This window comes from Neltuma alba, unplaced genomic scaffold (assembly GCF_004799145.2).
Source record: "Neltuma alba isolate B1F8T4 unplaced genomic scaffold, ASM479914v2 tig00012750_pilon, whole genome shotgun sequence".
Classification (NCBI taxonomy): Eukaryota; Viridiplantae; Streptophyta; class Magnoliopsida; order Fabales; family Fabaceae; genus Neltuma; species Neltuma alba.
In genome coordinates, this window is record NW_021637165.1 from 23095 (window position 1) to 36459 (window position 13365).

At 26.9% G+C, this 13365-nt stretch overlaps 1 protein-coding gene across 1 annotated transcript; it reads left to right on the forward strand.

Moving 5' to 3' along the window:
• The first annotated feature begins 11063 nt into the window (after positions 1-11063).
• Positions 11064-12625, forward strand: LOC114730644 (TMV resistance protein N). The gene is made up of 3 exons (XM_028917756.1): positions 11064-11548; positions 11723-12500; positions 12617-12625. Exons 1-3 carry the CDS (start codon positions 11064-11066, stop codon positions 12623-12625), a joined length of 1272 nt encoding a protein of 423 aa, XP_028773589.1.
• Positions 12626-13365: the final 740 nt, after the last annotated feature.

Below are 13365 nucleotides of genomic sequence, written 5' to 3' on the forward strand. Positions count from 1 at the left end.
TATTTTATTTATCTATTTTTTTCTTGAGTAATTTTTATAATAATTGTAAGAATTGTTTCATTGCACATGTTTAGTAATGATATTTTTAACAAAAATAATGCCTATTTGTTATGAATTGCGTATGTGTTTTTTTGTTTGTTAGAGTGGTATTTATAAATTATAATTAAAAATTACTTATAAATTATTTTTAAAGAGGCCGTAAAAAACCTAGTAACGACATATTTTCATTATTTTGTTAGAATTTTTGCTTACCTTTTTGCCTTTGTTTAATTTGGACAATTTTTTTTTTTATAGGATCTTTTAGTTACTTGAGGCAATTATAGAAAAAGGCGCCTTTGACGTCTCGGAGTCGCAAAGTGTTTGATGACCGTACATTTTTCATTATTGCGTGAAAATTTATGCTCATTTTAAACAAGAGGTGTCCCCTGAAATAATGTGAATGCTCAACACGTTAATACAAGCGAATTCGCCAAATTAACTTTTTCAAAGTAATATTTGGTTTTGGCAATTGTTTGGTTAATTTTTTAAATGATTTTCATTCATACAAGATAAATATATAAGAAAACTTTTGTCTAATAAAATATATAATTTTGTTTTAAATTAATTGTGTTGTTTTCCAAATAGGTACAAAAACGTTGTGGCCGAGGCATTAATATAATCACTTCTCTTTTAAATTTTATTACTATAAAACGTTATTTTCGTCTACTTTTGAAACCTTTTTTTTTTGTCCGTTTAGGAGAAGACGTTGATATAAAAAACGTAAATAATAGTTATATGTTCGCCTGTTTTCAAATATACAAATATGGGCCTTTATATTTGTCTTTCTTTTTTTTAAATATAGGTATCTTTTTATTAGAGACAATCCTATTCAAGGTACTATCGAGTACTAAATGTGGGTATTTTTTTTAACGAGAATTCAAACCCTAGTTCACTGCGTCACTAGATCCAACTATAATTGGTATTTGTTTGTTCTAACTGTTCTCATATTTTAGGTGTTATTTTTTTTAAAATATTCTTGCTAATTAAGTATATTAGTTAGAATTATTATTATTATTAGAAGAATTATCTTGAAAAAAATATATAAATATAAGAAATAAAGTGAATTAAAATTTATATTTAAAACTAAAATTAAACAGATCTTAATACCAGAGATAATAATAGTAATAATAAGAAGTTCTTGAAAACGTATCGGTATGTTCACGGTCCACACAGACGCAGGCCCGCGCATATAAGCCAACTTGACAGTAACTACATTGGGCTGCATACCAACGTTGGGCTGGGCTATTGTGAATGAGGCCTGCGAGCCCATTTGATAAACTTCTCATCACGGTTCCCGTCGAAAGCGCATATTGAAGATGATACTTTTTAATTTAAAAAATTACCGAAACGGAAAAAGTAAAATAGTTTAACAATATGACAAAATCTTGTGTAGTGTTTAGAAAAATAAAAAGTTATAACAGTAATATAATATAACATGATAATGATTGTTAGGTAAAAATGAAGAGGAAAAGAATAGTAAAAAGCTGGGAGGGGCGGCGGAGCGAAAAAATGGATGAGTACTTTCTTTATGGCTTGGCCTCAAAATTTCAGTGCTTCGTGAAAATATATGCTTACCTTAAATAAGAGATGTCCCCAACATGTCAATATAAACAAATTCGTCAAATTAATTTTTTCAGGCTGATATTTTGTTTTGGCAATTGTTTGGTTAATTTTTTTCAAATGATTTTAGATCATATAAGATAAATATATAAGAAGAGTTTTGTTTGATAAAATACATAAAAAATTTTAAATTAATTGTGTTGTTTTCAAAATAGACAATTAGAAGTTCTGACCAAGAAAAATATTCTCTTTCTATTACATAAATGGAAATAGAAAAATATAATACTGCATTAATCATCTCTCACATTTTTTCTGTTCATTTTCTCTCTCATTCGCTCACCCTCTCCTATGAATAAGTGTATTTTATAAAAATAAAAAATATATTTTACTTATTTATTATTTTTTGAAATTGTTTTAGTAAATATAATTAATGTATTTGATGACAGTAAAGAATCTTTGAAGATGAATAAAACTTCTGAAAATAAAATCAAAAGAAAATTTTTATGACTTGGAGTCAAAAAGTGTTTTCATTTTTCAGGAAGTAACTTTCACTGCAGCTTCGTGAAGCATTGAAAACCGAAAATGTTCTCTCATGGTTTAAAAAAAAAAAATAGTCAACACATTGCTAGAATTATAATATCAGCCAAAGCTAAAACTTGATTTTGGATATTCCCACTAAGGTATTAATATGATAATTATAATTTTTTACATTCAACATCATTTTGATTTTTTTTATATTTTAACTTTATATTAGGTTTCAGTTTAATCTTTTAATTTTATAAAGCATTTTTCTCAATTCTCTAACATTAATAACATAGATTAAAAGAAATATTGACATTAAAAGTTTAAATCCTAAAAAAATTCTCAAATGTTAATATATTAATAAAAAATTATACTTTAAACAGGAAAAAAATAACTTCCATATAAGTTTCTAAGTACTTTCTTTTGGGTCGGTACAAAAAATATCTACATACTATAAATCAGAAGCAAAACAAGGAAGAAAAAAAATCATACCCGAAGAACTTTCACGGCTTCCTGAAATTTTCTAATTTTTTACAATAAAAACCCAACAAAAAAAAAGCTTTGTTTACTTATAATCAAAAAGAGCCACGAACAAAAGTTGTCACTGTAAATTGTTATGATAAGCCTGTTGCTTCATGATTAATGATGTTTTGTCCATTATAGTTTGGTTGTCCTTCTACAATTAATGTGGTTAACAAAAAGAAAGGCTTATATTTAAAGGATTTTCAAGACTTCAGAAAAAAAGATTCCGATGAAAAAGAAAAAGAAAGCCGACGCAATGTGAAAGCGCTTTTAATTACTTTATTGAAAATCGACAAACAATATGAATAAAACTTTCTATCGCTTCTGACAATGGAAACTTAGAAAAGAAAAAGTGAAAAGGTTTGATGACCACACTTTTTTATTATTTCTTGAAAATTTATGGTTCATCTAAATAATAAGTGTCCACCGACACAATGTGAATACTCAAATAGTCTACGCGAACAAATTTGCAAAATTAACTTATTCTTTTCAGGCTGATATTTGATTTGAAAAGGTGTTTCGATTAATTTTTTTTCAAGTGACTTTACTAATAAATAATATTTTGTCTCCAATAGGTACTTAGACACTCTCACCAAGGTATTAACATGATCATTACTTCCTCCTATCTTTTTAATAATATCTTGTTAATTAAATTATGTGCTTGAAAAAACAGTTAAAATTAGTTATAAATAATAAATATGTGAAAATTAAGCTTTTTTTTTTTAATAACCGTAAGCTTTTATTTTTTTTAGGTATGTCCTTATTTAATGAGGGAGCAAATAAGAGGAAGAAATATTAGTTATGAGATAAAACATGAAAGAGAATAGAATAAAAAATTAATTATAGACAAAATTAGTAAAAACTCATTTAATGTTCATATAACCCTTACTCGTAGGATATGACAAAAAAGACCAGACCAATTTAAATTGAATAGGGATACGGATACTCCGAAACACTATATATGTGATGCTTGAGATATTTTTATTTGAATAGAGCAAAAGATACTATAGAAAAATCATAGAAATGATGATCTAAAATTATATTGGGATTGAAAGGTATATCATACATATCTTAATTAGAGTTTCATGCTGATAATATGTTATAAATAAAAAAGAAATAATGAAGAATAATAAAGAGGAAGAGAGGATCAACAAGAGAGAGTATTTATCATTCCATTCAAGAGTGTGAAATACATGATATATAGCCTCTATTTATGGGCATAGCTTTACATGTTTGAGAAAATCTACAGATTACATAATAATAAGAAATAATTATGGGATATAGAGATAATGTGAGATATTAAAGATTATAGGAGATATTGGATATAATGGGAGATATAAGGACATCTACAAAGATATTATTATATTCATAACAAACTTTTTCTTAAATATGTCCTTATTTAATAAGAGAAAAAATGGAACTAAATACTAGTATGAAGATAAATGATAAAAGAAAAGGTAATGTAAGAAAAAATAGAGAATAGATAATTAATTAGAAGTAAAATTAGTAAAAATACATTTAATATCTAGACAATTCTATATAAATATTATAAAAAATAAACCAATTAAACTTTTAGGATCTTATAAAAAAGAGCCTGATGGAACTTACATTTTCTCTCATTAACTCTCTAGTTTTTTTTTCACTACTTCTTTATGAAAAATCCTATTTCAAATGGTATACTCCCTAGTTGCCTTTTCATAAACAACAATTACTATCATCTTTTTATTCATAAATATAAGTAATATTAGCAAGTTCTCTTAAATTTTTGTAATAAATTTTCTGTTTTTCCCCTATTAAAGATTTATTTAAAAGTTAATATATTTATTTTTTCCCCCTAAAACATCATTTCCTAGATAATAAGTGTTCTAAAAATTATATTTTATTATAATCTCTTTCCAACACACATTGTTTCTCTTTCATAATTCTCTTTGCTATAATAAATTTTTTATTCTCTTTCTTATACTTTCTTCCCCATAAATAAAATATTTTAGAGAAAAATTTTAATTTTTACATATTTATTGTCTTTAATCAATTTTAACTAATTTTTTATCTGCATGATTTAGTCTAAGTTTACTTATAAAAAAAGATGAAAAGAGTACTATTTACTGTAATCCAAAAAAATTAAGGGCCCATTTAGTAGAAAGAATTGGTTGGAATAGAAAGAAAGAAATGAAAAATTTATGAGTAATGGCATGTTTGATAAAGACTGGAATGAAAAATAAGTAGATAAAAATTTTATGTTTGATAGGATGAAATTATGCAATTTCACCATGTTACCAAATAATCTATAAATCTAATGGATATAAAGAAACTTAATTAAAATATGAATTTTTAGATTACATATATTTGTTACTTTAAATTTAAATGGGTCAAATGATTTATCATTGAAAAAACTTTGAAGTTTAGTTTTTAATGCACAAAACCCATTTATAAACTCTTTATATTTTGAATTTTTTTTTTCAAGATGGTGAGCAAAACTCACAAATAACGTTTTCAAAAAACCACAATAATGTTTCAAAATTAAATTATTTAGACAAATATCATTAAAAAAACTTATGGAATCTATATTTATATCAAACAAAGTTCACTTTAAAAGTGTTTATAGTTTGTGAGATATTATAATAATATCAAAGGTCAGAGCTAAAACAAATTTCATGAAAATACATTTTGTAATTTTAAAATTATGAAAAATAGTAACTAAGGGTCAAAAACGTTTTCCTCACCAGATTTTGAATCAAATTTAAAAAATCATTTTTTCCTTTTCTATAACGAAAAATTTGGCACTGCCGAAAATGAATTGTAGGAAAATTTTTGCAACCAAACGAGCGCAATCTATGAAAAATAATATTTTTCTTTTTCATTGCAAGATGTTCAGTGTACCAAAAGGGCTCTAAAGTATTATTGATGGAGGGGTATTTGAATTGTTTTTTGAAAGTGATTTTATGATATATAAGATAAGTAAGTGAAAAGAATTTTATTTCAACTTAGATAAAAGTGTTTTTGAAACCTGAATGCCATCCTTGCAATTACTAGAAAAATTACTTTGGGACAAAATAGGTAAATATGAAAAACAAAATGAATTGATATATTATATTCAAGATCAAATTAAATATATAAGTAATTTTTATATTAAAAATCAGTGTTTGCAGCGTAATGGAAGCAACCCATAATTTCACATTGATAAAAGTTGCTACATCTAATCTTCCCGCACAACTGTAAGGTAAAAAAGAACGTAAATAATTTTGTTCCTGTTAGATTAGACTTGGGTCTTCGAAGAATTTTAGTCATTGAATTGTGATACTACTTGTGTATTATAAGTCTTATTGCAGACTATAACTACAAATAAGATTTTATAATTAAGACTGGAGGTAGTATAATAAAATGTTAAATATGATCATACACTTTCAAGTATTTTTTTTTTTAGATATGCGATGTATCTGCAATGTAAAATGCTTTGTAATTCACTCATCATCCTCAAATATTTTTTCCCGTTCAACATTTTAGAAGATATTGAAAAATACTCCAGGGTACCTGATACACATTCAGTTAACATATTCTTTTAGGACTTAACAATGATATTAAAATTGCTACTAGAAAAATATATTAAAAGAAAAATTATTCCTAAAAAATTTAATAATTCAAAGGAAAAATCACAAAACAAAAATACTTTAAGGTGTTAGATGCACCAAAAAAAATTAGGGCGTAAGATAAAATATAAGATATTTTAGAATGATGAATGCACGTGAAAAAATATTTTAAAATGCTGAATCAACCTTACTCAATAATTATTAACACTTCTCTTCTATTTTATCTATATGATAGTGGACTAATCCAATTTACAGGATATGCTTAAAATATATCCCAAATTTTAATAAATTTTTTATATTTTAATCTTAATTATTTATACGTTATCTCACTATATTAATTATTGATTATTTTTATATACGCCTTTTACGTGATTTAATAAAAAAATTTAAAATTAGTTAAAAGTAATAAATATGTTAAAAAATTGAATTTTTCTCCAAGCATACCCTTATTTAATAAGGAAAAAAAGATAGAGAAATACTAATATTGAGATAAATGATAAAAGAAAATGTAATATGAGACAAAAGATGAGAGAAGAGAATAAATAATTAATTAGAGGTAAAATTGATAAAAATATATTTAATGTTTAAACAATCTTAAACAGGATCTTATTTTAAAAAAATCAAACCAATTCAAAATTTCAGATATTATAAAAAGAATCCTGAGGGAGTTTATAAATAATTAACTAGAGGTAAAATTGATAAAAATATATTTAATATTTAAACAATCCTAAACAGGATCTTATAAAAAAAATATCAAACCAATTCAAAATTTCAGATATTATAGAAAGAATCCTGAGGGAGTACCTCTTGTTGTTTCTTTGACTGCGTTTTCACAAAAAATCCTACTTCAAATATTATACTTTTTTATTGTAATCCAGAAAGTTAAAGTATTTTTAACTATAGGATACTCGGATTAATTTTTTGAAAATAATTTTATGATATACAAAATAAATATATACAAGAAAATTTTTGTCTCAACTTACGTAAACATTAGAAAGTTAATCCAAAGACCTCTAAGGAATTATTTGAGATCATGTTTAAAAGCACTTATAAACATATTTTATATAAGTTGAGACAAAATTTATACTTCATATTTGGTAAATCATGATTAACAAGCTGCTTATAAGTCCTTCCAAACAGGCTTTAAAAGACCTAGAAATGATATATTTCTATTATTTTGTCAAATTTCTGCTTACCTTTTTTTTTCGGTTTTTCCTTTGTGTAATTTGGACAAATTTTTTTTTTTAATTACGTTGAACCAGAAACAACAATGAAGCATTTCTTATTTGGACACCGAGTTCACATCATTGACAAGAAGGGGGAAAAAAAAGGTTTGTATTTGAAGGATTTTAAAGATTTTAGACAAAAAGACTTTGATAAAAATAAATAACCAACACAATGAACATAAATTCACTTTAATGGAGTCTTTTAATTGCTTTAGAAATTTTTTTTATAAAAAAAAAGGCATTTTTGACTCTCAGACAAAAAGTGTTTGATGACCAAACATTATTTTTTGAAATTTTATGCTTACAAGAGATATCCCCCTACACAATGTGAATACTCAATATGTCAACATAAGCGAACTCGCCAAATTAACTTTTTCAAGCTAATATTTGGCTTTGGCAGTTGTTTGGTTAATTTTTTCAAATGATTTTAAGTCATATGAGATAAATATATAACAGGAATTTTGTCTAATGAAATATATAAATTTTTTAAAGTTAATTGTGCTGTTTTCCAAATAGGCACAGAGATGTTCTGGCTAAGGTATCAATATAATCACTAATCTTTTTATTTTTACTACTATAAAATATATTATTTTGTCTATTCTTGAAGTTTTCTGTCTGTTTAGGAGGAGACGTTGATAAAGAGACAGAAATTGTAGTTATATATTTCTCTGTTTTCAAATGAATAAATGTGGAGGCTCATATTTGTCTGTTCTATTTTAGAGCATATTTATCTGTTCTATTTTAGAGCAGACGAATATAAGTATATATTTTCTTAAAAAATAGCGAACATTTGCATTGCTAGTTTTTATTTAACCTGTAATTCCACGGATAAAATAAAACCAAAGCAAACTACAAAAGTGACAACAATTTGAAGCACATTTCTCTCAATACTAAGTACCTATAATATAATAAAGATAAAATTATTAAAAAAACCAACATTTTTTCAAACATATTTATATCCAATCACATTTCAAAGAAGTTATATGTGTTCAAACAACATCACATAGCTTTCTAAAATTGAAACTGAATATTAAAAATTGAGGATACTTAATTAACTACCCTATTAAGAAAACCAAATCAAAATTGAACACCATTTTGATTTTCTTTTTTATTTTATAACCAAATCAAATTTTTTAAATGCATAAAATTTACAAAAAAAATAATAATTTATAAGTCCTTATAATTTTATTCAATTTTTAATTTGGTCCCTAAAATTGTTTTTCTTTCAATCAATTGTTTCAAATTACTCTTCCGGTCTTTAATATAAGACCTATTTAACTAATTTTCTTAGATTAAAGAAATTAGGTAAGTTAGTTAATTATAAGAAATATGATATGTTTTTCCTAAAATACCATAATCATCTTCCTTAACATCCTCTTTTTTTTTCCTCTTATTTGATTATGGTTAAAGAAGATCTGTGGGAGTAATTTAGAAAAAATTGATAAATATGGTAAATAAATCTTATATTTAGGATCAAAATTAATTTAACAATTAAATTCTATATTAAGAACCGAGAAGTATTTTAGTTACATGCCTCACTCCTTCTCCTTCAACTTGAGAAAAAATTTGCCAAGGACGAACAGGTTCCTGAGGGAAAAGGTGGATGATAAAACAAAAGAAAATGTGAGTTGAAAATTATAGAGTTACAAATTAATTTTCTCTCAAATTTATTGTATGTAAGGTTTTGACATAAATGAAAGGGAAAAAAATGATGAATGCAAATAAGAAATGTTATAAATCACATGCGAGCATTTAATATTTCAATTATTTTAAAAATCGCAACATGATCCTTTTTTTTTTTATGAGATCATTATTATTTTATTTTTATTCTTGCACTTTCAGGATTTCAACTACTTCTCTGTATTAACAAAAGTTACTGTATAAAATATTTCCTTGTAAATGAAAGGGAAAAAAAGGAACGCAGACAAGCCTGTAAATCACATAGATAACTTCACTCTTATGTCAGTAATTTACTAATTTTATTACTGATTCTCAATTATTATTAATTATTCTCTCTGGTTTTAAATATAGAAGATATATAATTAATTTGCATAAATAAAAAATTAGTTACATTAGTTTTTTTTTTTTAAAAATGGATATAGCAAAATACTACTTTCAATTGTTTCTTTACCATGGATACAAAAATTATAAATTTAGAAAAAAATCTATGGCTTAGAGTAACTTTTCAGAACAAGTTTTGAAACAAAATTAAGAAAATGTGTTTAAATCATTATTCCGAAAAAAACTATCTAAAACTGTGCAATGAAATTTAGGGAACTTATATAAAATTTAGGAAAAATTACAATAAGGTTCATTCCAAAAGAATTAAATACAAAAGATTTCTTAAAATCATCAAATTATCAAATTTTTAATTTAAATAATTAATCTAAAATCATGCTTTTTGTTTTAAGCCCAGTGCGTCTTCCATGCGCTCGTTGCTCTTGATGTTTAGATTGGGAAAATAACGTATGTGGGCCATTCTGAAGAGTAGGAAATGACCACGACAACATTAAAGCTGGGACAGACTTTTTGAGATATCTCACGCGCAAACGAAGCAACTTTGAAATTTCGCTGTTGAAATCTTCTCTATGTACTTTTTAAACAAAAATAAAATCAGAAAAGAAGTTCATAATGAAGTACTTTCTGGCTTCGTTGAAATCTTCTCTATGTACTTAATCTTTTCTTTAATTTTGTAGATTAAGAACTAACAAAACATTAAAAATATGTCACAATTTTTCTATTTTCCACAATAAATCTTCATTTTGTTTAAAGATTTATTATCTCGGTTGGGGCTTTGATTGGAAAACATATCGTAAAAGGAAAAGGCAAAGAAGCATGTAATTGGGCAATCATTTTTGTGGGAAGAGGAATGTCTCTACTAATCCTTCTCTCCACCTTTTCTCTACTTAATTTTTTCATCATTAGATCAAATTTTAATAGTTAAGATTTATTTTATAAAGATATTATTAAAATATTAAATAATAAAAAATATATAAACAAATTTGTACCATTAAGTGTTAAAATTTGATATAAGTAGTTTAATATGATAAATTTTTATTATATTAATATTATAATATTTTTACTTAATTTTAAATCTCAATCATTGGAAGTTAATCCAATGATTAAAAAATTAAGAGAAAACAGAAATTAATAGAGACATTATTCTCTCCATTTTGGTGGGGCATGTGATTTATGACATGACCAAAAGACAATAAAGGCTTGAGATTCTGTCAACATTTCTACATACTTTAAATAAAAAAAATCTCAAAACTGTTGACTTGGAGTCAAAAAGGGCTACTGACACAAGTTTTCATTATTTCGTGGAAATTTCCACCGGGAGCTGAGTTGGCCCTTGCCTCTTAAATGCAAACGATGGCTCAATGCTCACATACTCATTTTTCTGTTCTGCCGATCGAATTCCCAAGACAAGTGAACTAACCAAATTAATCGACTTCAAACCTTTCCAAGGTAAGATTTTATTTTAGAGTTTAGACGCACTCACCAAGGGATTAATCAGTATGATTTTTCTTCCTTAGGCGCTATTCTGTTTGTTCTTTATCAGAAATAATAAACAACTCACGAAACTTTGCTTTTTATCCTTCCAGCAATGGCATCTTCTGCTTCTTCTTCCCAAGTTCCTTGTGGCAAACATGATGTTTTTATCAGCTTTAGAGGACCAGACATCAGATCTGATTTTCTCAGCCATTTGAAAAGGGCATTGCGTCAAAAGAACGTAGATGTCTATGTTGATGATAGGCTCGAGAGAGGAGAAGAAATATGGTCAGCACTTGTGAATGCAATAGAAGGATCCATGATTGCTTTGGTTATATTCTCCGACAATTATGCTTCTTCAGAGTGGTGCTTGGAAGAGCTAGTGAAAATCGTGGAATGTAAAAAAGCTAATCAACAGATTGTGATACCAATATTTTACCGTGTGGATCCATCACATGTCAGGCATCAAACACACACTTATGCAGAAGCATTTACTCATCATGAGCAAAGGTTCCCGGACAACATGGACAATTTGGAAAATTGGAGATCTGTTTTGAAAGAAACTGCTCACTTATCCGGTTATCATTCATCAAATTTTCAGTAAGTTTTTTGTCATTTAATACATCATCTTATAGAGTCTTAATTTTTTAAGCTTTTTCTTAGTTTGCCCCCAAAAAATAACTTGAAATACAATGAAGTTATGTCTAATTATGTCTGTGGACTTATTTTTATAATGAGTACCTATAATAATTTTATTTGTTTTTTACATGCTAGAGATGAATCTGAACTCATCAATGCAATAGTTGAAGATGTCTTTAAAAAATTAGAAGTTAACACTCAAATTGTGCCAAGATCTCAGCTCATTGGATTTCATCAAAATTTCACTAATGTTGAATCATTAATGAAAATTGAGTCACCAGAAGTTCGAGTTCTCGGAATTTGGGGCCCAGGAGGGATAGGCAAAACAACCCTTGCTTCTGCTATATTTGACAACTTCTTGTCTAAATTTGAAAGTCACTGTTTCTTAGAAAATGTGAGAGAAGAATCAACAAAGATTGGGTTAAGCTCTTTGCGTCAAAAACTTCTTTCCAAGCTATTAGATCAAAAAGATTACATAAATATGAATCACACAATGAGAAGGTTGAAACAAAAAAAAGTGCTAATTGTAATTGATGATGTAGACAATCCAAAGCAACTAAAAGATTTGGCTGGACAACAACTTCACTTGGGACAGGGAAGCAGAGTCATTGTAACAAGTAGAGACAAGCATGTTCTTAGAAGTGGAGGGATTCATGAAAAATATATACATGAAGTCAGAGAATTGAGTAGAAAAGAATCACTTGAACTTTTCAGTATGCATGCCTTCAATCAAAATCATCCTATTCAAGGATATGAAGAGCTATCAAATTTGACAGCTGCCTTGGTTGGAGGCATTCCTTTAGCTTTAGAAGTTCTGGGTTCCCATTTTCATTCTAGGGATGAAGCATATTGGAAAAGTGAGCTTAGCAAACTCCAAAAGTATCCCCATCAGGATATTCAAAATATATTGAAGGTGAGTTATGATGGGTTAGATAATATGGACAAGCAAATATTATTAGACATTGCATTCTTTTTCGTGGGAGAACAAAAAGGTGAAGTTATTCCTCAACTAGAGGCTTGTGGTTTCAGAGCAGTTAGTGGAATACAAAATCTTATAGATAAAGCTCTCGTGAAGTTAGGTGAGGTTGACCATATTATAATGCATGATTTGATACGAGGAATGGCTGAGCAAATAGTTTGTGAGGAATGTATGAAACATCCTGAATTCCGTAGTCGATTAAATGATGCAGATGAAATATGTGATGTGTTAAAAAATAACAAGGTAAGGGAAAGATACTTCCATTTATTGCTTCTATTTTTTATTTTTTTTATATTTTTTCTAAAAGGCTTAATGTTTATTTTATTTTATTTTATTTTTTGTTTAGGAAACCAATGAAATTGAAGGCATTTCACTGGATGTGTCTCGAATCAAATATTTACATCTAGGAGCAAACGCCTTCTCGAAGATGAAAAAATTGAGAATCCTCAAAGTTTTTAACACGCAATGGTCTACAACCACGACATGTATAGAGCTTCCTTTTGGTCTTGACTCTTTTCCTAATAAATTAAGGATTTTTCATTGGGATTGTTATCCATTGGAGTCTTTGCCATTGGACTTTTGTCCTGAAAACCTTGTTGAACTACGAATAAATCGAAGTAATGTTACAAAGCTTTGGGATGGAGTGCAGGTACTTATATATATACTAATCTAAATTTTATATAGGTTCAGTCAAATTTAATCTATTAGGGCCTTTGGGGTAATTTTTTTTTCGTTTTCATTGTAAATACAGGATCTTGTGAATCTAAGGACGATAAATTTGTGTCTATGCCACAAATTG

Bases quoted from the DNA above. Each gene is read 5' to 3' on its own strand.
- LOC114730644 (XM_028917756.1), top strand. From the start codon at position 11,064: ATGGCATCTTCTGCTTCTTCTTCCCAAGTTCCTTGTGGCAAACATGAT. The intron at 11,549-11,722 runs GTAAGTTTTTTG...TTTACATGCTAG, and splicing joins TATCATTCATCAAATTTTCA to AGATGAATCTGAACTCATCA.